Below are 27,132 nucleotides of genomic sequence, written 5' to 3'. Positions count from 1 at the left end.
GCAGATAATTAAGTAAAGAGGGAATCAGTATTTTGTTATGCTGCAGTACAGATGGTGGTAGAAAACTGTGCCCACTTGGAATTGGGAAATTTTGAAGCCAAGATGTTTTAAAATACATCTGTGTGATTGCGCAATTACACAGTTACATAGCGCAATTACATAGTCTGTGCAATTACACAGACCTACGTCTGTGTAATTGCAACCAATGGAAGCGATTGGCTTACATTCAGAATTTTTAGTAATTGAGAATGGATAGAACAATAGCTTTAAAAAACAAAAAAACACTATTTTGATGATTCTGTATAGTATATTCTGCTGAGAATCTTAAGCTGTAGAATATGAGGCTGTTATTTTTACCTTCCAGTACAGCTACTGGAGCAAAAAAAAAAAGTCATACCAGGCCATCCAAGGCCAAACTTTATAAGCTCGTCTGTATTATGTCCATAAACTATCTATGTTCTCTAGTCAATTCGTATGTTTTGCTGGAGAAAAAAGACCACATTTTTGGGGGTAGGAATGGAAGAAACCTTACTATTCATGCCTGAGACCAATTAGTTCAGCCACAGAGTGAAAAAAGGCCCATAAAAGGTACTCATGCCATTGATGGAATTCAAACCTGGGCTTTTTCCACCTGGTGTGGAGAGGTTGATTATAACTGCTGTGTTACACATGCATACATCTACTAAATCAAGGTATTTATAACTTCAAGAGAGAATACGGAGCCCACTTGTTAAGGTTCTTGATCTACAACCTAGAAGGAAGGTTGTAGATCAAGATTTACAATATTGACAACATTACAACTTACAACTAACAATTTACAACTAAAGTGGAATGTATCGAATGCTATTTGTAATGTTGTTATTGCTTGGGATGGTATGGCATAAAGCATACTAGAGAATCTGGTGGTTTGTAGTAACATTAACAAAGAAACAACTATTCCATTTGATAGTGCCTGTGTTGTTGTTAGAACTACATTTCTAATAAATTAGATTAACTTATTAAAAAGCTGAAGGGTTTCATGCTTCCTTTAATATTATACTGTGATTCTGATTTTACTAGTTTATGTGATAATGATTAAATATTTGATTTCACTTATGTTGTTTCTTTTCTCATGGTTTCTCTTATAAATAAAAAAAATTATTATTCTTGTTAACAAGTTTAAAGTTATAGGAAGATAAATATACCAAAGTGATTTTTTGCACATTTAAACAGGTATGTGTATTTGTATTGGAGAGATTTTAATGATGAATTTCAGTGTTTGTTTTTGTAAGTATTAACATGCATTTTTGTGTGTGTACGTGTGGTGTTTCTTGATTGAACAAAACCAGTCATACGAGGCAGTGTTACATAATTGAAAGAAGATTAGTATTTTTGGAATGTACAAATTGAAGAAAATATGATTCATTTTTTTTTATATAATGGCACACTTAATTTTTCCATCCAATTCAATTCTGTTCTAACAGTTAATGATTTATTCTCTCCATTCCAGACACCTTGACATGGACACATGTACTTGGTGAGGGGGCTTTCCATTGAAGGTGCTGGTCTTTCAGATTAGTATCACTGGGATCCAACATCCACAGCCTAGGTTTCAAGCTAACACCATGTGAATCTCTCGTGTTTGCTATATGCTGCAACCCATGGAAATTAAAAAGGAAGTAGATCCTGGTGGTTGAGTGCTGCAGTTCCAACATGCCACTTTACTCTTTGCCTTGACAAGATAGGAAATCCTGGAATGACTCATCCAAGATCAATTGACTAGAGGGCTCATCTGCAAGGGTCAACTGTGCTGATACCATTCTCCATTATCCTGCTCTCATGGTCTGAGGGATAGGATTCAGGCTGGTTGAGGTACAGGTATAGTGTCTGGGCCCTGTCTTTCCACTTCCAAGTGAATTTATTGCTTGCTGGATATTGGGCATCCCTTTGGGCTCCATGGTGGGTGGAGAGCATTGGCACAGAACCAGAATAAAACACATGGATCCTGATAGTGTATATCCTTTCTCTAGGACCCCAACAAAGTCCCTATTAGAAAACTATTATCTTTAGTCAGACACCAGATGGTAGTTAAATCTTTACTTAAAGATTTAATTACCATCAGGGGTAAAGGAAAGGATTTTTGCTTCCGTAAAGGCGAGTACAGTGGTCTCCGACAGTTTTTAAATTCTGTACAGTGGGATCAACTGACGATGTTACGAACAGTAAATTCTAAGTGGGAAGCATTCAAGGAATTAATCGTGAAAGCTACTAAAAGTTTCATACCTATTAAGAAATATTGTTCAAGGTTTAGGCCTAAATGGTTGTCAAATGAACTAATGAGACTCATAACAGAGAAGAAAAATGCATGGGATACATAAATTATCAAGTGACTCAGAAGCCTATGGCAGATATAAGTTAATCTGTAATCAGGTCACAAAGGAGGTTTGCAGGCGAAGCAGATTACGAGAAATCCTTGGCAAAAGAAGCTAAGAAAAACAGCAAGGATTTCTTTACTTATATAAACTCTAAAAGGAAGGGGATGAATCTGATTGGTCCACTTGATATCGATGGTTCGACTGTTGATGATCCTGCTCAGATAGCAAACAAACTGAATGAGTATTTTGCATCTACATTCACACGTGAGGAATTATTAAGGTTTGAAAATGGCAGAAGGTTATCAAATTGTAGCAAGATACTTAATGATTTTGTAATAACAGAGCAAAGTGGAAGAGAAATTGTTGAAGTTAAATGTAAGAAAAGCACCTGGGGTGGATGGGATCTATCCAGTTATATTAAAGGAGGTGGCAAAGCAACTAAGCAAACCCTTAGCCATAATTAAGAGAGCATCCTTGGACTCAGGGGAGGTTCCCACGGACTGGAGATGTGCAAATGTATCCCCAATTCACAAAGGGGGATCGAAGGGTGACACGAGTAATTACAGACCAGTTAGTTTAACTTCTGTTCCGGGTAAAATAATGGAGTCGCTGGTTAAAGATGCATTGCAGGATCATCTAGACAAGACTGTAGCAATAATTCAGACACAGCATGGGTTTGTTAAGGGAAAGTCTTGTCTGACAAATTTGATAGGATATTATGATGTGGTTACAAAGGAACTGGATGCAAAAAATAATTTTGATATCATATATTTGGATTTCAGGAAAGCTTTTGACGCTGTTGCGCATGGAAGACTATTGTACAAATTGGAGCAGAATGGTATTAAGGGTAAGTTGCTACAATGGATAAAAGGATGGTTAAGTGGGAGAAGACAGAGGGTGGTAATCAATGGGTGCTGCTCTTCTTGGACTAATGTTATTAGTGGAGTCCCACAGGGTTTGGTGTTAGGTCCACTGTTGTTTTGTATATTTATCAATGATAGTGATGAAGGTATATCCGACTTAATGTCGAAGTTTGCAGATGATACAAAGGTTGGCAGGGTTGTTAATGACAGTAATGGCAGTGTGCTACTGCAACAGGATCTAGATAATTTGGGCATATGGGCTAAGAAGTGGCAACTGAAGTTTAACCTTGACAAATGCAAAGTACTACATATGGGTAGAAGTAACCCCAGAGAAACGTACCAACTGTGTGGTACTACACTTAAGGTGGTAGAAAATGAAAAAGACCTGGGAGTAATTGTGCAGTCAGATATGAAGTTTTCTGAGCAATGCAGACAGGCTGCCAGGGCAGGTCATGGGGTTTTGTCAATGATATATAGGAATTTTGCTAGCAGGGAAAAGGAGGTGATTATCCCTCTGTATAAGGCAATGGTCAGGCTACACCTTGAGTACTACGTACAGGTCTGGAGGCCTCATTTTAGGAAGGATGTAGATTTACTTGAGCGTGTACAGAGAAGGGCAACAAGATTAGTGAGGGGAATGAAGGGATCCTCTTACCAAGAGAGGCTTAAGTTCTGCAAATTGCAGTGGCTGGAGACTAGGCACCTGTGCGGTGATCTGATTGAGGTATATAAGGCCTTGAATGGGTTGAGCACGCTGAATTCTGATGGGATCCTTCCACTTGTTCAGATTACGAACCTAAGGGGGCATAAATTCAAATTAAGAAAAGACAGTTGTAGAATAGATGTGCGGAAATATGCCTTTAGCCAGCGGGTGGTTAATTGCTGGTACAAACTTCCTTCTGTCGTTGTGGAAGTTGATAGGTTGAATAAATTTAAGGAGGAACTGGACAGGCATTTGGAGTGAATGGTGTGATTTTTTTTTTTTTGGCTGATGCTGCATAAGCCCATACATTTGCTTTCTTGCATCACATGCTGCTACTACTACTACTACCATCTCCACAAAGAGGGACAGAACAGAAGCAGTATCAGGGCCTATAACTAGACTCCTGATTATGTGTTCTAATATTGAAAAACCCATTAGAAAGATGTCTCCCTTTTTCATACAGAGGGGTTTAGAGAGATTGGTAGTGCTGGATACTGGAAAATGAAAGCCACTCAGATCAAGCAACTCCTATCAGATATCAGTTACTGGAAAGCCATCTCAGAGTGAAATTTTCTTGATGTGTCAGGGGAGGAAATCTCTGAATTAAAATCCCAGGGAGTAATTGCAGCCAAAAGAATAATGGTGTGCAGGAATGTAAATCTAGTTTCAACCAGAAACCTAATTTTTACCTTTAACTACATAAAATCACCTAACTCTATCACAGTGGGCCAGTTATCTCTATTACACAAAAAGGCCTTACATGCCAATTCTGGTCCAATGCTTTAAGTGCCAGAAATATGGTGATTTGCATATGGCTTTTTGTGGAGCTGTCATTTGTATTCAGTGTGGTGGCAATGAACATGAGAGTAAGGTGTATTCAATCACGAAACTGAACTGTGTCAACTGTCAGGAAGAGCATTCAGCATAAAAGGTAAGCAGCAGCCATTATCAATCCACTGCAGGGTGGAAGCCTCCTCAACAATTCATGTTGGAGGAAATAGACCATAATCTGCCACACTGGTACAGTGTGTGGCAGATTATGGTCTATTGGCTTATTTAGCAGTCAGGGGCTTGAACCCTGATCTACTCAAAGAGCATGTGCTACTGCACTCCCACTCCTGACCACTTAGCTACAGATGCCTCCCCTGAGCACACCAGGGTGCAAAGTGTAGTTTAATATCTCATATCAAGAAGCAAAAAAAATGTAAAGCCAATAACTTGCAAGAAACCTACTTAGTTTCAGAAGGTTGCAGAGAAGTGTTCTACTGGAACACAGACTGAAAGGTCAGGGAATGACCACCGCATATCCCCGAAGCAATATGGCCTTAGTTGCTAATGCTCCTAAAAACCAAATAACAAACGAACAAACAACTTAAGGAGCAGCTAATCCCATTTCAGTACTGCATACTGTACCACCTCTAAAAAAACAAAAACAAAGTGATAAAAGAAAATTCATCAACAAATAGTACAGCAAAACATTAACACGTTTGCTGTAATTTTCAGAATGTTCAAAAAAATCAACACTCTGACATCCCTGCATTCTGAAAATTCATGCATAACGGTCGAAAATTAAGTTTGGATTTTATTGCTAAAAGTGAACACTTACTTTTATGCTGAGCTGTAAATTAGAATAAATCTTAAAATTTTATAAAGAGTTTATTCATGTACATAACCTAATCTTAACACATGCAAAAAAAAAAAAAAAACCCAAATAAAACTGTGTGCTAAGCTAATGCAAAGCATTTAGAGTGTGCTGATCTGAGAAGTTGTTAATTGCATGTTCCTTTATGTTTACAGCACTTGTTGGTTGACCACTCATATGAGTTACAGCACATCGTTTGGGTGCATTTTGAATGCAGTTATGCATTGTGGCACATCACTCCTAATACTGTTTTATGCATGTACATGTTGAAGCAGTGAATGTCTTAATATAACCATCTTCTAGCAGTTTTTTCAAAATAAGTGTGCCCACATCTTGCCTTTGCTTTTACTTTTACACAGTTAACATTCCTTTTTCTTTTGATTTTCAGTACAGGCAGTTCTTTACGAGTTCCTGGGTTTACGAGGTTTTTTTCTGAAGTATCAACAAAATCGAAAATCATCATCATCATCATCATCAGCCATTTTCAATCCACTGCAGGATGAAGGCCTCTCCAGCAACTTTCCAGTTCCTTCTGTTTTGAGCACTGGCCATCCATTTACTACTCAAAAACTCATGAATTTCATCTATCCATCTCCGCCTTTGTCTTCCAGGTTTTCTTCTAGCTCCTCTTGGGTACCATTCTGTTATTTTCTTAGTCCATCTGTCATCATGTCTTCGAGCTATGTGTCCTGCCCAAGACCATTTTAGTTCTTTAGTTTTGATAAGAATGTCCTTTACTTGAGTTTGCTGCCTAATCCATGTGTTTCTCTTCTTATCTAACAGTCTGATTCCCAATATAATTCGTTCCATTCTTCGCTGTGTAGTTCTTAGCTTCTCTTCCATTCTTTTGGTGAGTGCCCAAGTTTCACTTCCATAAGTCATGGTGGGGAGTATACATTGATTCATTATTTTACGTTTCAGACAAACTGGGATATTGCTCTTCAGTATGTGACTATATTTCCTGAATGCTATCCATCCAAAATTTATTCTTCTCTTGACTTCCAGCCATTTATCATTATTACAGCTAATACCTTGTCCCAGATAAGTATATGACTCCACCTTTTCAATTACTGCTCCTTCAATCATTATTTCCCTTTCCGTGGCATACTTGTTCATCATTACTTTTGTTTTAGCCATATTCATCTTTAGTCCAAAATCCTTACTAACTGTGCATAACTGATTAAGATTTTCCTCTAATTCTTTGGGATCGTGGCTTATGACCACAATGTCATCTGCAAATCGTAAATGGTTTAGGTACTCTCCGTTCACATTGACTCCTTTCTGCGACCAGTCTAATCTTCTGAAAGCTTCCTCAGGGGCAGCAGTAAACAGCTTCGGAGATATTGTGTCTCCTTGTCGAACTCCTTTCTCGATTTTAAATTTCCTACTGTCTTTGTCTAGTCTAAAGGATGTAGCACTCTCATATATTTTCTTCAAAATCATAATATATGGAGTATCTATGCCTTGTCTTTCCAGTGCCCGAAACATTGCCTTATGCTGTATGGAGTCAAATGCCTTTTCATAATCCACAAATGCCAGGCATAATGGTGGTTTTATATTCATTTGCTTTCTCCATTAGCTGTGATATTACGTGAAGGTGATCCATAGTTGAGAATCCTGTCCTAAAGCCAGCTTGCTCTTTCGGTTGATTCTCATCAAGTATTCTTTCTAATCTGTTAGTAATGACCCTTGTGAACAACTTGTAGATATGGGATAACAAGCTAATTGGTCTATAATTTCCAATTTCTGATTTATCTCCTTTCTTATGCAGCAAAACTATGATTGCATTATTCCACTGCTTAGGCATCACACCTTTTCTAATGCACTTTGTGAAGAGCCTTGCCAGTTTTTGTGTTATGTCTCTTCCTCCCAATTTTAACAACTCTACAGTAACTTCATCTTCCCCCGGGGCTTTCCGATTCTTCATTTTCTTCAATGCATGTTCTACCTCATCAGGAAGAATATCGGGTATGTCGTATGTGTTGCTACTTTGCAATCCATCTTCCCCACTGCTGGTATCATTCCCTCGCTCCTTGTATAATTCTCTATAGTCTTCTGCTATTTGAATTATGCCTTCTCTGCTGTTTATAAGTACACCATCGCTATTCTTCAGTTTCAGTATCATTTGTCTTTCTGTATTACTGCTCATGGCTGCTGATTTAAATCCTTTGTTTTCCCTTAATGCTTGTTCCACTTTTCTTGTGTTAAATCTTCTTATGTCCTCTCTGAGTCTCTTTCTAATGGCTTTGCATAACTCAGTATACTCAATTTTCTCCCTGTCAGTGTTTTTCTTGCTCTTCATTTGTCGTCTTTGGTTCATCATGACAAGTGTTTCTTGACTAATTTTTTCTTCTTTGGATTTCTGTTTCCCTATAGGTTTCTTGGGCTTTATCACTTTCAGAAAGTTGTAATATTCCTCGTTGATATCTTGGTGCTGAGCAGTCTGCAGAAGCTCAAACTTGTTCTTAAGTTCCAGTACATACTGCTTTTTCTCCTCCTCTGTTATATCAAAGACCTTTGTATTATTTACTCGAGTCAGTTGTTTCCTTTCCTTTCCTACATCTATATCAAGTATACATCTTACCATTTTGTGATCACTTCCAACATTTACCTTATTCAGGACGGTAACATCATTCACAATATATCTTCTGTTAGTGAGGATGAAGTCGATTTCATTAGTTGTTAATCCATTTGGACTCTTCCATGTCCACTTTCTGTTCACCCTTTTCTTGAAAAAAGTGTTCATTACTGACATTCCTTGAGATTCTGCAAATTCCACAAGTCTTTCACCAATTCCAAAATTTCCTATAGTTCCTCTTTCTGTGCTGTTTTGCCTTTTTCCAACCTTAGCATTGAAGTCCCCCATAATAATAGTGTAGTGGGTTTTCTGCTCATCTAGAAGACTCTCAATTTCAGTGTACATTTCTTCAACCTCTTCATCATCATGGCTCGATGTTGGTGCATAAATCATTATAATCTTTAGCTTGTACCTCTTAGAAATCTTGAGTATTAGTCTTGACACCCTTGGTGATGTACTTTTGAATTCCAAAATGTTGTTTTTAAAATCTTTATGGACCAGAAACCCAACTCCACCTTCACTCCTTTCACTGTTTCCATTGGTGTACAGCAGATTTCCACTTGATAAACTTATAAGTGATTCATTTCTTCTTCTTGTTTCAGCCAAACCGATGATATTCCAATTCACATTTTCTAATTCCTTTTCCAGCTCTAATATCCTGTCTTCACCGATGAGTGATCGTACGTTATAACAGGCCAAGTTCAATCGAAATCGAAAATATGAATGTTAAACATTCATAAATATCACATTTCAAACCACGCGCATAGGTATACAATACAATGTACCCCGCTTTACGATATTAATCTGTTGCCATCGTATTGCAAAAATATCGTAATGTGAACCCAGTAACACGTTTTTTGGTAATTCATTCCACGACCTAGAAAGTTCAAATTTTCGCTATATAACTCCCTAAAAGGTCGTTTTTATAGTGTAAATTGTATTAGTTACCATTCAAATCATTAAACGCACTACACTTTCATTGATATCATATGTTATAAGAACCAATTTTGAACGGCTTTTATGATATTTTTTTGAAGTACGTTTCTGGAAGTCATGACAATAAAAACAATTTGCACTTTCCAGTTTATTGGGTTTTTCTGTTACTGCAAGCATTTATAAACGGGTAGTAAACTCGATGATATTGCATTTGTATAAATACTGATAGCTGGAATTGTGTGGTTTTTTACGTTATTATGGTGAAATATATTTGCCCTTTACTGAAATCTTCAATTGTATAAAAAACATAAATAAATTTTCAGAATCTTGTCTACATTCCTTTTTTTTTTTAGCTTCTTAAACTTGTTACTCCATGCAAATTGTGTTAATTATAATTTGTGCATTCCATTAAAAATGCTTATGCATGCTATTGAAATTTATAAAGAAAATAGAAGATTATCTTGGAAATAAATACCTATTGAAGCATTTTTGAAGAAGATGACTCCTTGTGCAACAAACTAACAAGTGCTGAGCCAATAATGAGTGATCAACGAGTGTGCATTTAGTCGATGATGAAGAATAAACATTCTTTAACATTTGTAAATCATAAATAATTTCTGTATTATTATAATTTTCTTGATTTTTACAGGCTAAGTTTTCATTTCTTTGGATAAATCAATCATTGTTTAAACATAAACTAATTAGCTAACTAATTTCATTGTTGCTAATGTAACCCCTATTTTTAACATTCTGTCTATGGGAAATAAATTCCCACTTTATGAGCTGTGCTAGCAACCAATTAACTCTTAAAGTTGAGAACTACCTGTACTTATAACTTTAAATATAACCTAAGCAGGATTTGTGTACAGGTAGTTCTCGACTTTACAAGTTAATTTGTTCCTACCACGCGCTCGTAAAGCAGGAATTTATTTCACATAGACATAAAGTTAAAAATAGGGGTTTATGTTATCAACAATGAAATTAATTAGCTAATTAGTTTGTTTAAACAATAATTGATTTATCCAAAGAAATGAAAACGTAGCTTGTAAATTCAAGCAAATTATAATAATACAGAAATTATTTATGACTTACAAATGTTATAGAATGTTTATTCTTCAGCATCATCGACTAAATGCACACTCAGTTTGTTTCCAAGATAATCTTCTCTTTTCTTTATAAATTTCAATAGCATGCATAAGCATTTTTTAACGGAACACACAAATTGAAACTAACATTATTCGCGTGGAGTAACAAGTTTAAGAAGCTAAAAAAAAAAGGAATGTAGAGAAGATTCTGAAAATTTATTTATGTTTTTTATACGATTGAAGATTTCAGTAAAGGACAAACACATTTCACCATAATAACGTAAAAATCCACACAATTCCAGCTATCGGTATTTTTGCAAATGCAAGAAGATCGAGTTTACTATCCGTTTATAATTGCTTGCAGTAACGGAAAAGCCCAGTAAACCGGAAAGTGCAAATTGTTTTTATTGTTTATGGTCGTGACCTCCAGAAATGTGCTTTAGAAAAATATCACAAAGGCGTTTAAAATCGATTCTTATAACGGAACATATGATAATGACAAAAGTGTAGTGCATTTTAATGATTTGAATTGGTAACTAATACAATTTACAAACCACGCTCATGACCTTTTATATGGCCTTAAGCACATACTCGTGACTTTAAAAATGACATTTTTGAGAGATAAATAGCTTAGTTATACAGCAAAAATTTCAACTTCCGAGATCTTGAAACAAATTACCAAAAAACAATGTGTTATTGAGTTCACAGTACGATATTTTAACAATACGATGGTGTCTCTGGAACGGATTAATATCATAAAGCTGTGTACACTGTATTGTATAGCTATGCACGTGGTTTGAAATGGTAATTTATGCTTTATTTATGAATGTCTAACATTCGTTTTTTGCAATTAATGTTCATATTTTCGATTTTGTTGATAATTCATACTTGGGGGGGGGGAACTCGTAAAGCACTGCCTGTACATGAATTCTTTAATTTCGTTCAGTAAACACTGTTATCCCTTTTGTATTACTGATACAGTTGTTACATTATTTTTAACAGAGTTTGTTTCCTGTATTTCTGTTTTCAAATTCAAATTAAGAGAGAGAGAGAGAGAGAGAGAGAGAACTTGTTTAGCAGACATTCATTTTAATGTTATCCCTTCGTCATGAAATATTTTTGACCCTCAGTTAATAAAAAAAATAATTCTAGAACTTTAGATTTCACTACAGTGAAGTTCCTAAATGGTAGTCCCAACACCTTTTTGGAGAACTAGGCCATATTGAAAGGTCAGAGGTATAATGTGAAATCTGCACTCTGAAAAACAAAAATGTGAATAAGCTTAGTTGCTACCCTAACTGCCAAATTAAGAAAATTGCCAATCCAATTACAGTAAACCCCCGCTATTCGCGGTATCTGTATTCACGGTCGCTGATTTAATATAAAATGAAACCTAAAAAAATGTGAATTTTAAATCGCCGTGAACATTTTCCGCCATAAAAAACATGGACGTGGCTAAAATTATCTTTTCCGGTCAAAACAGCGCTCAGTGGGTGGGGGGAGAGTGGTGACAAAATCGCGAGCGTGGATGTTTCTCGCTAATCCTTGTTCAGTATGTGTTATGCGCTTGTCATGGAAGGTTTCGTCGTTTGCTTTTAATTTATATGCTTATAAATTGAATAAATTTATCAATGCTTACAAAAGTGACAAATCTACTGTTTTGCAGTGTAAAACAGACTTTTTCGAGCATTTTAACGGAAGAAAGTGACTTTATTGTCGACAAGTTCTTTCTAACCCGTACAAAAATATGGCTACGAGTAACAAGGGAAATGTGAAAAGGTCAAAAAAAGTGATGACATTAGCGAATAAAATTGAGTTATTAGATAAAATTTCTAATGGTGAAAGTGTCTCCTCAGTGGCAAAACATTATAAAATCAATGAGTCAACGGTACGATCAATCAAAAAATCGGAAGAAAAAATCCGCCGTAGTGTCCGTGAAAACATGCTAATTGCTTCAAAAATTTGCTCTGTAACTCGTGATGTTAAATTAGAAAAAATGGAAAAGGCTTTAAATCTGTAGATAGAAGACCAAACTCAAAATAAAATTCCGTTAAGTTCACTCATCATTCGTGAAAAGACAAAACTCCTTTATCAACACTTTTGCGAAACTGGTGATAGCACTGGTGGGATAAGTTTTTTAGCTAGAAAAGGTGCTGGTTTGAAAGATTTGTTTGAAATTTCTAATAAATATTACATTTAATATTAAATTGTTTCTTATTTTCATTTCGATGCCATATGCTTACATTTCACTATGTACATAGTCATATTATGAAGGTACATATAATACATACATAGACAAAATTTTAGGCTAGTTTTTCTTATATATTTCATACTTTGGAACGGAACCCCTTTATGGGAGCCATAATTCAGTATTCGCGTTTTCGGTATTTGCGGCATTTCTCAGGAACGTAACCCCCGCAAATAGCGGGGGTTTACTGTACTTACACTTGGTACAGTAAATTGAATGGACAAGTTTGGTTAAGCTCAAGCAGTTACTCCTGACATTTCTAAGACTTTTGATCATGTTTGGTTGGCTTAGGCTTCTTAACAGACTCCTGTCTAATGGATTGTCACCTGTTTTTTTTTCCAATTGGGTAGCCAGTTTTCTCTCTGACTACTCATGGCTGGTAGAATGGTTGATGGTAGAATGAATAACCCATTTCATACAAAGTGTCTCTGCTCTGTGTCTCACAGTTATTCAGTTTCTGCTGCATGCAATTTCTACAGATAATTCTACTGCCCTCTTCCAAAACAGTCCAGACATATGCCCCTGCCAGTCAACATCCATTCACTGTTCAACTCCAAGCTCATAGAACTAACCTTTCCTTTCCTGTTCCTAATTTAACCTTTCTACTTCTGTCTGGAACAACTTCCATTTATGTTTTTCCTGAAAATTACAATCTACAGAAATTTAAGTCTGATGTCAACAAATATCTTTTATCTTCTCAACCTTTAAACTATATAATGTAGTAAGTACTATAGCTTTTCTAAATACCTTTTGTGTTTTGGACTTTCAAAAAAGGGGGGGGGGGAATTTATGTGAAATATTGTGTTTCACTATAATATGTAAATTTGAAGCAGTGTACTCCTTACAGAAATTTTTAAAGATAAAAAAAATTTCAAAAGAAATTTTTTATTTGTAAACATAAAATTGACCACTGATACATCTGTCATTGAGCCAAGCCAATTTCCTCAGTTAAATAAAATAAAATATAATTTTGGGCAACCCTCCAAATTAATTTTGTTCTCCAAACTCTGCATGTAACAGTTCCTTTTCACAAAAAAAAAAAAAAAAAAAAAAAGCCATAAGTATAAGTTTCCACTCCTACAATATCTTTGAAGGCTGAGGGTGGCACAGAATTGGCAGGGAGAGTTTTTGCTATTATTTGTACCATAGTAAAAAAACCCAAAGTATTCAGAAGAAATGCATGAGGAAACATTTATTTATACAGTCAAACTTGGTTATAACGAGCATCAAGGGAGACAGACAAAATTTCCTCATAATCATTACTCGCTATATATCAGTGATAGCAGAGATTAGATCAGTATTAGTATTGGTAATATGGCTTGCATAAAACCGAGAAATTTTAAAACCGAGTTTAACCGAAGTTTACTCTTAAAACCGGTTTTAAAACCAATTTTCTCAGACTTAGAAAAAATAATTAAAAGCTTATAACACAGGTATTTATTTTATCTTGGGTAGATTGTACAAATCGTAATCAAATCTTTTAAACAAAATCTATCACCTCTTATAGTAAAAAAAAATAAAAAAATTAAAATGCTCCAAAAAAGTAACCAGCTTGAGATTATACAAAATTACAAATTGTATTCAAATCCTTTGAATAAAAACTATCTTCTCATATAGTAAACAAAAAAATAAGCCCTATAATAATAATAAATAAATAAAAATAATGTGAAAAAAAAACAGCGTGGGGAAATTACTATTTATTGCTCAGCTTTTTTCTGAAAATGATCCTTTAAAAAACACAGTATATTAATAATTTTTCATGATAAACTTGACTTTATTTTTGTGTTAAAGAGACCAGTGATCGAAAACACTCTCAGATTGGATACTTGTTGGTTTAATGGTCAGCAGTGCTCTATAAACTTTCTCCAGCTTTTCACTTCTACTGCTAGTTGCCTCCAAAATTTTAAATTCTTTGCTGATTTCCAATTCACTCGGATATTTTGAAGGCTCTTCAGTTAATCCCTTTATTACACTATCATACTCTCGCATGAGTGTATCTCCAACATCGGAACTAGATGAGTCTTTGTTTTCTTCTAAAAGAACAGTTCTTTTATTTTCAGTTTCTTCATTCAACGCTAAGACTCCTTCGGAATGTTTTGCAAATAATCTCTGATAAATCTCTTCAGCATGCTTTTTCAAAACTTGCTTACTTGGAAAATCAAAAGTTCTTGAACCTGAATCTTCTTTCCTAAACTTTTTGGGGGTTGTGTAGATAGCTCAGCAAAGCCACAGTTTGGCAATTTCGTCTTGCATTGTAACGCTGCAAAAGGCTTTAATGAAACTTTAAAGCAGATGGGTTTTCTGCTGTATCAAGCTTAGCAAGCAGAAATTCTATTGAAGACTCTGCTTTAAGTAAGTCTGTATCTTCTGAGGTTATAGCCTTCAGAATCATTTCAACTGGTCGCAAAGTTTCACATAGCAATTCAAGTGTTTTCCAGTCATCGTCAGACACAGCTTCAGTTGACAGTACTGCACAGAGCATTTGGAATGCAATTTTTCAATTTCAAAAATCTCTCAATCATATAAAATGTGCTATCCCATCTAGTCTTGCAATCTAATATAAGTTTATATTCTTTCCCATTAAATTTTGCTCTAACAAAATTTTGTAATATGTCATTTTTGGTAGGCGATTTTCGGAAAAGCTTGCAAATTTTTCTGACTTCGTTAATAGTTTGTGCAATATTGGCCATTGGATTGAAGAAATAAATGAGCTCATCGGTAAAGTCGGTTTGATAAAGCATGCCTTGCTGTCTTTCTTCAACTTTTTCATCATCACTACTTTCTTCATTATTTTCATTTTCTTCATATTCTTTGGGAGACTCAGAGACTGTGGCACCATAATTGATTGCTTTTTCATAAAGTACATCTATAACTGACAGATGTATACAATGGGCTATACTTTGTTGATTAGGCGTAATTTGTTTGCCAAACTTAATCATCATTGCTGCTCCATCGGTGGTGCAGGCAACAATACCCTCATCCAAGTTCAAACCAAATTCCTTCAAGTGTCCATTCACAATTTGCTCAGTTCTTCTGCTATCAAGTGAACCATTAATCTCAATAAGACCTAACGACCAATGATTGTCTTTTGAATGCACATTTATATTCATATACCTTTTATTTTGTATAGACGTATATTCTTCTAGAGTCAATGAATACCGTGCACCCAAAACCAATGAATTTTTGAAATGCTGAATGAGTTCTTCTTTCTTAGTTTTATAATAATTCAGAACCATATTTTTAATTCCATTCACTGAGGCTGGTGGTAATTTATTGTATTTATTTCTCTGAAGGTGAAGGCTTGATTGTATCTTTTGAATGCACATTTATATTCATATACCTTTTATTTTGTATAGACGTATATTCGTCTAGAGTCAATGAATACCGTGCACCCAAAACCAGTGAATTTTTGAAATGCTAAATGAGTTCTTCTTTCTTAGTTTTATAATAATTCAGAACCATATTTTTAATTCCATTCACTGAGGCTGGTGGTAATTTATCGTATTTATTTCTCTGAAGGTGAAGGCTAAACTCACTCTTAGCAATTGAATTAAAAGAAAATCCATCTAAAGCAGCTAATTTTGAAATCTCTTCTTCCATAGATTTTTTAACGATAAAGTTTTCTAATGCTCTTACCATTTTTACGGGAGGTTCACTGTTATCTTGTTTAATGTCAATCTGATGCATTTTCTTTAAATGCAACATCAAAGATGATGTATGTCCTCCAGACGACTTCATTATCTTCTGACATTTCGAACTTTGTGCTTCATCTTTGCTTTTTCGAGCAAAATAATTCCATACATTTGATTTCATCTTAGACATATTAGGAGTAATAAATATTAATTAGTAGGAATTTATATCACCGACAATTTTAAATAAAAATATTGAAGATAACAAAGGCACTACTATGCGTCACTCGCGCAAGCTCTGAATGAAGAGTCTAAACGAGGCAAGTTTCAAAATTTTCACTAAAGAATTTTTTTATTTATTTACTTGCATTTTTTTTTTCCCCAATTAAATCTATTGTATTTTCAAAATTACATAAAAGCTAAATTTGGTGAAGCTGCTTTTTGGAGAACATTTGATCGCAAATTAATAGGAATAAAGAAGCAAAAAACTTTCTACTATTGAAATTTGATGCAATATTCAGCGAATCTGTTTCTAGTGGGTAACCATCAATAAGGCACGTTCCATAACTTGCCTGGCGAACAAGATAGATGGAACGGAGAAATGTTGAGCATTTTCTTTTACGCTATCGCTCCGACTCACTCAGTCATAAATGAGTACACCTGCATCGTGCCATGATACAGGTGGGAAGATAAAAGGTACCCCTCCGAGATTTGGGCCACTTGCCCATGAGATTTGTACCTAAACATAAAATAAAATAAAATAAAAAAACATATTTAAAACATAAAGCAGTTGAATGAACCAGACAAACGAACAAACAAAAGAAAATGTGCGTAACAAAAAACTATATTCGAGGGCTAACTAAGAAAATATTCGAATCCGGTTTTAGAAGCTCGGTTTCGGTTTTAACAACTCAATTTGAAAACCGATTTAACCGGTTTGCAAGCCCTAATTGGTAATGGCCACATGGTGCAAGGAAGCCTATGGCTTATGCTACACTAGCCAAAAAAAAATGAAAAATAACAATAAAATAAAATAATAATAAGAAGAAAATTTAAAAACTAATAATCATAATTAATAAGAGAAAAGGAAATGGACAACCTATGCATTTCCCTCCTCCCTTAGGTAATTATTCAGCTGACCTTTGAATTTCCCCAAACTGTCAGCCTCTACCACCCATATAGGTAATTTATTCCAGTAATTTATAACTCGCTGGCTAAAATAAAACTTCTTGAAATTATGGTCCCTTGTTCTAGAATCATTTATAACCGTGAAATTTTCATCCTCATTCATTTTACTTATGCCTTTCGGAGCCTTAAACACCTCAATCAAGTCTCCTCTAAGGTGCCTAGTTTCCCAGCTCTGCAACCCACATATTGAAAGTCTCCTCATATGGACTTCCTTTTGCCGATCTCACCAGGCGAGTTACCTGTCTTTGGACCCCCCTCCCCCCATTTGCTCTCTTTGCCAGTGATTTCTCATAATCTGCCTTTGCCAGCCTAACCTTTTCAGTAGCATTATTACAGTTCAATTTGTAGCTGTTATAGGCTTCAGTACTTTTTATTTCTCTGTAACTTTTCCATGCAGTCTTTTTCTGCTCAAGTAATCTGGCAACTTCCATTATTTACCCAACTTGGATTCCTCCTCGTGGAGTGTTTTTTTAATGATATATAAGCATTCAAGGCTTCTGTGATTAATGTTTTAAATATATACTATAATTCAATTGTATTTGCTCTCTTTGAGATATCTACCCAGTTAGTAGAGGTCATGTAGCATTTTAAGCCATTGTAATTTCCTTTCCTGAAATTATAAACCATTCCTTTGCCTTTAACTACTGCTACTTCTCTCTTCATCATCCACTGCAGAACTCCGTGATCACTTCCTGCTACTGGTTTCTGTACTGTCAGCCCCTATTATGTCATCTGGTTCACGGGTGATGGGGGATGAAGAGGTCTAGAGTATTCTTTTCCCTAGTACTTTCCCTGACATGTTGATACAAATAGCAATCATCTAGTTGATTTAAAAATTTTGTCCCCCATGTGGAGTTTCCTTCCCATTTGCTCCAATCAGTTAGAGGCAAATTAAAATCACCCATAATAAGACATTCACACTTACTTGCCCATTCCATTTGCATGTAGAGGCTCTTATCATAATCTTCACAATCACCTGGCCTGTAGATTACTCCCACTCTTTTTATACCTTTGCTTCCAACTATCTCACACCATATAGATTCTATACTAGCATGCAAAACGTCTGAATCTGGGAAAGCTTTTGTCACGCTCAGGCTGCTTTTGATAAGAAGCATGACCCCATTACCCCTTCTATCTTCCCTATCCTTCCTAAATACATTATACATACTGTACTAAACTCATCATCGCCTATCTCCAGGTGGCACCACATTTCTGTAAGCCCTATTATGTCAGCATTATTTGTCCTAACCAGCAGTTCGAATTCACTCATTTTATTGATGACACTTCTGACATTACTATTAAGACATAGTATTCTTGTACAGTTAACTACCTTGACAGACCCCTTAAAGTTATTTTAGCTTGCTTCCTTGGCATTTGCTACCCATTCATTTGAAATGTTTCTGCCCTCAGAACATCTTGCTAATAAGTTCTGTTGTGGTAACAAACAAATACTCTTGAGGTATGGGCAAGCATTAATTTGACCAATACTATCAGATAAATGCATATCTGTATTACCCTTGTCCCCCCAAAAGATGGGGAACCCCTGGGGCTATTCAACATTAAACACTTTATATCAGTGATGAGTTAAGTCTACCTCCTATTTTTTTAAATTCTCTATAACTTGATAAAAAGATAGATTCAAAAAACTAAAGAAATATTAGAAAAAAAATATAAGTATATACCTACAATATTATATGTATTGTTATTTGGTTTTTAGGAGCATTGGCGACTAAGGCCATATTGCTCTGGGATATGCGGTGGTCATTCCCTAACCTTTCCGCATCCTCCGTATTTGGTGGTGACCGGCTCAAATCCCGGCCTAATCAAGAAGTGTGTGCTACGCACTACTGCTCCTTCCCACCTGGCTATGGAGGTGCCTATTTATTTGTATTAATATGCTTTTATAAACTACAGTACACTTAATAGTAAACACAATTTATTTCTTTGTAATTAAAAACAGTACTATTTAATAATAAACACAATTTCACTTAGCCTTTATTTATGAATCTTAAAATTGATGTTTGTTTTAAAGATTTCACTTTGATATTTCTTAGGTTTCCTTAAAACACTCAACGTGTTAAGTCTCATTACTTGCCTCAGTTCCTTTAAAAAAATTGACTAATGTGTCCATTGCACCTTGAGCTTGTGAGATCATCATCACTGATTTTGATTTACTTTCACTTGTCATCATATCGTTATTGTCTTTGTTGAGCACAGCATCTACAGTGTCACTCTCTGTAGGAATACGAATAGTTAAGAAGTTGTCATTTATTCGTATAAATTCATCAGTGTTATCTGTATTAAAACCTACAATGTTACGTAGCAACCATTCGGATAATGGTAAGTTGTTTTCTTCATTTCATCATCTTCATCTATGATTGAAATTTCATTTGAATTTAATTTCGATTTCTTGAAGCAATTCGATTTGGTTGTCAAAGTAACGTTGTTCCACCCATCATTCAATAAATTTATACAGTCACGACCAATATCGATAGAGACTTGGTAAGTTTCTGTTCTCATTGACTGATCAGATGTAGAACTAGAAATCTTTTATAAAATTCTTTCAAACTCTTGATTACACCTACGTCCATTGGTTGTAAAATTGATGTCGCATTGGTAGGCAGAAACACCAGCTTAATGCTGAACAAATTTTGAATCTGGCAATGTGCAGGACAGTTACCAACTAACAATAAAATATTTTTCTTCTTTTTGATAGCTCCTTATTCCAATCAATTACGTATTGCCGAAAAATATTCAAAGTCATTCAATCTTTCTTGTTCGCAGTGTAATCCGCAGGAAATTTCCTTATGTTTTTGTAACACCGAGGTTTTAACGATTTTCTGATGTTTTTTTTTTTCTTTTTTTTTTTTATATCGGGTCCTGTCATATTTGCCCATACAAGCACTGTCAAGCAAGCCTTTGATTTTTTTCCACTAATACATTTTTCCTCTTTGAACTTAAATATATTTTCAGGTGTCAGATCAAATTATAAAAAGTCTTGTTTCATCGGCATTGTAGATGTCTTCATCATTGAAATCTTTCCTGATTTCTGCCCAAACATGGCCAATCCATTTATTTGCCATTATTGGATCTGCAGATCAAGATTCTCCACTAATTTTTGCATAAATCACGTCATGTCGGTTTTTAAATCGATCCAGCAACCATTGTTACATCAAAATTGTTTAGCAAATTTTTCTGCTTGAGCTTTCAAGATTTGAGTCTGTTGAAAATCCAGCACTTCTTTGTGTTGTGAACCATTGAAACAATGCTTCATCAACGTTTGTAACCTTTCACTTTCTAAAAAAAAAAATTATTATTTTTTTCTGGTTATGTTCTTTTCCAGTGCCAATATGTAAACATCTTTATTCTTCCACAATGTCGATACACTTGAAGAGGACAAAGAAAACTTTTTACACACTTCAACATTTTTTGCACCAGTTCTAACTCACGAATAATTTAGACTTTTTCGCAAATCGAGAGACACTTTCTTTTGTTAGTAGACATGTTTCCAAAGGGTTTGTTTCTAACTGATTTTACTTTAAATTGATAAAGTGATCTGCATACTAATTTCTTAAAGTCCCGAAATAAATTTATGATTCAGTGAATACAAGACAATTTGTAAATAGGGTAATGCGACAATCGGAACGCCAATGCACTATTGTATAGCCCCTGTCCCCGGAAGGATAAGGTCATAAACCGGCCGCTAATCCAATGCAGGTGGTCATACAGCTGAGTCGCCCTTTTCATTTTCGTCTATTCCAAGAATTGGGTTTTTTCCAACTACCCAAGCAGTTAAGAATTTTTGCATAGTTACCAAAATTTGTTCAGTATATCCATGTAGTACGCTCGTTATAGCAGTGAGCCATTGTATAGGAATATGCATACATTAAAATCATTATGGCTTTTTGCTCATTACAGCCGTGATCTCATTATTTCCATGCTCCTTATAACCAAGTTAAATTGTATTTTATTTAATCCTCATTTCAATTTTAGCGATGTCTGGGTCAGTGAACATTTGAACACTGAAATTATTTTGACAATATTAATGTATACACACAGCAGAATTCATAATAAAAACATTGTTCTTGCAGAAGTTACTTTTTAAGAAATATACAGACTGTATACTTGACTGTATACTTATTTGCAATTTTCTCCCCAGGGAGAGTTATCCAATGCATTATTATCTGAACACTTGGAAGAGGAAGAGGAGGAAGAAGAAGAAGATTTCTCAGACATGGAACATACGGGAGATGAATATAGAGAGCACGGTGAAGATTGTCCAATAGTTCTAAAATGTCGAAGTATTCGAATTGGTTCCTTTAAAGTACATCCACCTCCTACAGAATTTTTACCTGTTCATGTTGCAAAGGATGGATTTACATTTCAAGTGCCTACAGTTGGAAATCGTATGTTTTGAATTATTTTTATATTTTTATATGATTATTTAATATAAAAAGTGCATTACAGAATGAAGATGAAACTCAGTATATAGTTAAAATGAAATTCTGATCCTGTGACATAATTATCTTTTAATTAAATTTCTATTGATATTAAATGCTAAAATAACTTTTTACATTGTTGGAACACAACAGATATTGATGGGAAAAGAAATAATATACATATAATTAATTTTAACCAAATTTTGTGCTTACTCTAACTGAAATTGAATGTCTAACGCAATTTTTTTTCCTTCCTACCCTGAGAAAGATGCAAGTGACAACCTAAAAAAAAAAGCAGTTAAAAATAAAGTGCTTGATTATTTTTTATGCTTACAAATAAGTTAGACTGGTGGTCAAACCCATAAGTGTAAGGGCTAAAAAGCCATAGTCAGTTGGTACCACAAGTACAAACTTTGTACTTTTGGTGCTTATACTTACCTACTGCAAGTAACATTGTTTAATGTATTTCAGCAAATTAATTCTACTTGATGGTGTGTACATACATTTAGGGGGGGGGGGGGAGTTTATTTCAAGGTTAGAATATACTTTTACATTAGATATAGATTTAATATATACAGCTTAAATCCATCCTATGGTTCTGTGTAATAAACAGAAGATTAAACTACAAGCAACGTTGTTGTTGTTGTTTGTTGGATTTATTGGTGCAAGGGCTACTAAGGCCATAATGCACCTATTTCAATCTTATTTGGTACATGATTGTTATATTAAATAAAAGGATTCAGATCAGGTGATATTTGTTTATCAATTTGAGGAAGGTAAAAACATCATTAATATCTTGTCGGTCTCCGAGAATCTGTTGTAAGGTAAGTTTATTAGAAGAATATAGATGTGAAGAGAAAGCTGTTTTTCGTTCTCTCAGATATAATGGGCATTCAATGATCAAGTGGTTTACTGTGAGTTGTGTTTGACAGTTGCTGCATAGTGGAGGGTCATCCTGAGTGAGTAAATAACTATGAGTTAGGTGAGTATGTCCTATTCGAATTCTAGCAAGTACTACTTCTTCCTTTCTATTGCCTCTTAGGCTTGATAGCCACTTCTTGGGATCGTTTTTAATCTGAAAAAGCTTATTGCTTTTTTCTCCCTGCCAAATGGATAGCCATTTTTTTCTAACATTGGTATGTATGAGGCGTTTTAAATCTGTGTAAGGTATCTGCCTGTCTGATTTTATGTGACTGGCGTTCTTGGCTGCAAGATCCGCTTGTTCGTTTCCTCTGATTCCAGAGTGCCCAGGTATCCAGCAGAAAATTAATTTTTGCCTGTTTGCAAGAAGCTGCACTAACTTGGTTTGAATTTGTTGTAGAAACAGATGACTGGAAGGAAATTTACACTGAAGAGCAGATACAGCACTTAAGGAATTGGTGTAGATAATAGTATGAGGATATAATGACTGTTTTACCTTGTCTAGAGCCATCAGGATAGCATACAGTTCTGCGGTGTAAATACTGTACTCCAAAGGGAGCTGCTGGGATATTGTAATGTTTGGTAGAACTGCAGCTGCTCCAACTTTACTATCTGTCTTGGAACCATCAGTGTAAATTTGGGTAAAACTAGAGAACTGAAAAGAGTGAGTTGCATGGATCTGCTGAATACTGAAATTTGGAAGTGCATTCTTTCCCCATTGTTGGAAATGATGGTCAACATTGGCCAAGGGTATTTGCCATGGTGGCATAGCCGTGCTAATATCTAGAATTATGTCATTCATATTTAGTTCCCAGCATGTAGTTATGCTTTGTAATCTAATGCCATATGGTTTATTTTGGTACAAATTATGCCATTTTGGGGTGATAAATACTGCTTTATAGGATGATGTGGGAAACTTCTGATTTTTGCTGCATAACTTAATAACAGAGCTTGCCGACGAAGAAATAGGGGTGGTTCATGTGCTTCCGTATAGAGACTCTGAACTGGCGATGTACGAAAAGCTCCCAGTACAATTCGGAGAGCATTGTGATGTACTGGGTTGAGCCATTTTAATACACTTTCTCTAGCTGAGGCATATGCAGGTGACCCATAGTCTAGTTTGGATCTTATGAGCGACCGGTATAAGTGCAGCAGCATGTACCGATCTGCACCCCATGACATAGCGGAAATTGCCCTGAGGAGATTCAGCTTCTTTAGACAGGTTGTACGAATATGTTTAATATGCTCTAAGAAACTAAGTTTTCTATCCAGAATTAGTCCAAGAAAGCTAATACTCTGTTGAAAAGAAATTGGATGAGAATCAAGATGTAAATCGGGATCTGGATGTAAATTCCGTTTATGGCAAAAATGAATTGCTGTTGTTTTTTGTTTTGAAAGTCTGTATCCATTATTTTTGGCCCACTGAACAAGCTTGTTAATTGTACCTTGAAGCTGCCTTTCAATGAAACGCATGTTTTGTGAGTGGCTTGAGATTGCCAGATCGTCGGCATACAGATAAGTTTCAACTGTGTCTGGAATACATTTGGTAATGGAATTAATCCTGAGAGAGAAGAGCGTGGCACTAAGCACAGAACCCTGAGGGACCCCCCTCTTCTTGCACAAATGTTTGTGAGAGAGCAGAGTGAAATCGTACCTGAAAGGTCCTATTGCTCAAAAAGTTCTGGATAAATTTTGGAAGATGACCACGAATACCGGATTCATAGAGATCATGAAGAATTCCATACCGCCAGGTTGTATCAAAAGCTTTTTCGATGTCAAGACATATCATCACTAGGTGTTCGTTCCTCAGAAATGCATTTTGGATGTTTCCTTCAGCTTTGACCATAAGGTCAAGTGTTGATCTAGTTCTTCGAAATCCATATTGATTTTGATTTAGAATGCATTCAGTCTCTAGGAACCGTGTCAATCTGGCATTAATTATTTTTTTCTAATGCTTTTCCTATACAACTAGTTAATGCTATCTGTCGGTAATTTGCTGGATCTGAATGGTCCTTTCCTGGTTTTGGGAAAGCTAATACAATAGAATGACGCCAACTGATAGGGTAGTAGTCTTCGCCAAAGATTCTGTTATACAGTTTTAGCAGAGCAGAAAGGGATTCTTCACTCAAGTGATATATCATGGCATAGTATACTCCATCAGGGCCAGCAGCACTATTTTTGGATCTTTCAAGTGTGTTACGTAACTCTGCCATGGTAAGGGGTACATTATATGGATGCTGTCGTGAAGTACTGAAATTGAGATTATATTTTTCTGCTTGTATTTTATGTGCCTGGACACTTGGCTCAAATGCGGTTACAGCGGAGATTTTTTCAAAGGTTTCACTTAATGTATTAGAAATATCGAGAGGATTGCAGATTTCTTTGCCTTTTAGATATATTATCAGAGTGGTTATAGGTGGATATTTTCCATTAATTCTTCGAACTTTAGTCAAAACAGTTCTGATATTTGTGGTCCTGTTTATAGAGGAGGCATATTTAGACCATGTCTCTTTTTTGCTTATTCGTTGTATGTGACGAGATTAAGCTCTAGCTGTCTTGAACTGTATGAGATTAGCTGTGGTTGGGTATTTACAAAATAAGTTCCAGTATCTATTCTTCTCTTTTTTCGCATTGCTACAAGCTTCATTCCACCATATTTTTGGGTGGGAGCAAGTTTTCATGGATGATCTGGGTATACTGGTTTCTGCAGCTGCTATCATTTGCTGAGTTATGTAAGTTACGGCAGAGTCAATGGTGAGGGTCTCAATAGTCTGAATATCTAGATGTGCCAGCTCTTGATATTTCTTCCAGTTAGCTTTGTCGAATTTCCAAACAGTTTTTATCTCAGTTTGAGGAGGAGAGTTAGCCGATAGTGTGCATATTACTGGAAAGTGGTCACTATTTCACAGGTTATCAGTGACCGTCCAATCAATAAGAGGAAGGAGGTTTGGCGAGCATATTGAAAGATCAATTGCAGAAGTTGACTTTGAGGAAAGATGCACATGCGTGTGAGTCCCATTGTTTATTAAGTTGTGCCTTTCAGGAAATTTTTCAATTAACTGACCTCTCTTATCAAGGTGCGAGGAACCCCATAGGGGATGATGCCCATTCCAGTCACCCAAGATACAGAAAGGTGGTGGCAGCTGAGTAACTAAATCATTCAAATCTGCTAGAGAGTATGAATGGTTTGGCAAAAGGTATATGGAAACAACTGTTACTGCTATCTTAACCATAACTCTAGCAGCAATTGCTTCTAAAGTTGTTTTCAGTGGGACTGGTCTAGGAGTTCTGGAGTTTACTAGCAATGCTACACCTCCATGTGCTGTATTAGAGTCGTTCCTATCCTTTCTAAGCATTATATGATTTTTTATGCTCATAGTTATTTTAGGGGTCAGGTCTGTTTCCTGTAGACAAAGAACAGCAGGCTTAAATTTGGTAATTAAGTCATAAACATCGTCTAAGTTAGCTCGGAGTCCGCGACAATTCCATTGAATGATTCTATGCATTATTGAGGATTATCGGGTGTGTCTGCTTGCTTACGGGATGTGGTCTGTTTGCGCCTGTCTAGTCTTTTTTCCCTTTTTGGGAAATTTGGTCTAGTGACGTCCATGTCCTCCTCTTCTGCATGAAGTTCAAGAAGTGGATCATCTCGGTGTGAATTTCTATCTATGTCCATGGTATCAGTACTGGTTTTTTGATTATTTCTTTCAGAGCTTGTTTGATTAACTGGCTGTTGTACAGATTTTTTATCTGGCGGTATTGTCACTGGTGTGTTTACCGAATGAGTTGATTGCTGTTGGGTAAGCTGTTCTTTTAGTGTAGAGAGGACTGACCTGGCCCAATCAGAAATTGAGATGCTTGGCGGAACTGAACAATCTGTTTGTACTGTTATGAATCGTTGCTTTTTTACAACTGAAGAATAAGATGGCAATTTATTTGAAATTGAAAAATGTCTTTTTGCTTCTTGGTATGGCAGCTTGTGTTCCACTTTGTACTTTTGTATATTCTTTTCAGTCTGCCACTGGATGCACTCCTTTGAAAATGCTGAATGATTCCCCTTACAGTTTGGGCAGCTTTGTATTTCAGTGGGGCAGTCTGTGTGAACATGCTCTTTTGAACCACAGGAGGCACAGGTGCACCCCTGCAGACTGCTTGTGAGTGTCCAAATTTTTGGCATTTAAAACACCGGACTGGGTTTGGAATATAAGGTCGAATTTTGCACCTTAAATATCCAGCTTTAACATTTGTTGGTAAAATTGGTGTTTTAAATGTAAGAATGACCGTTCGGGTAGGAGTAAGAACCCCATCTTTCTTAATGACTATCCTTTTGGCATTTATTACATTTTGATCGCCTAATTCCTGAACGATTTCCTCCTCAGATACATTAAGGAGATCCCACTCGGCTATTACCCCTTTAGAGGAGTTTAAGGTGGCATGCAGGGTAACCTTTGTGGGAATTCCACCAAAAGTCGATATTTTTAATAGTTTTTCCGAGTGTTTATTCTCGTTCATCTCCACTAGAAGGTCTCTGGATTTTAATCTTCGA

General features: G+C 35.7%; 1 protein-coding gene across 2 annotated transcripts in view; it reads left to right on the top strand.

Moving 5' to 3' along the window:
• The window catches only part of LOC150081272 (sentrin-specific protease 6-like), a 369,847-nt gene that overhangs the window by 231,239 nt on the left and 111,476 nt on the right, over window positions 1-27,132 (top strand). For both annotated transcript variants that reach the window (XM_090379581.1, XM_090379580.1), the window contains one exon: window positions 21,386-21,632. In XM_090379581.1, coding sequence (XP_090235707.1) covers window positions 21,386-21,632 — 247 coding nt within the window. The remainder of the gene's footprint in view (window positions 1-21,385; window positions 21,633-27,132) is intronic.

Source organism: Mastigoproctus giganteus, chromosome 8 (genome assembly GCF_048544385.1).
Source record: "Mastigoproctus giganteus isolate SK-2022 chromosome 8, ASM4854438v1, whole genome shotgun sequence".
NCBI lineage: Eukaryota > Metazoa > Arthropoda > Arachnida > Uropygi > Thelyphonidae > Mastigoproctus > Mastigoproctus giganteus.
Note: the sequence above shows the minus strand (reverse complement) of the source record. Positions and strands in the feature narration are given on the sequence as shown.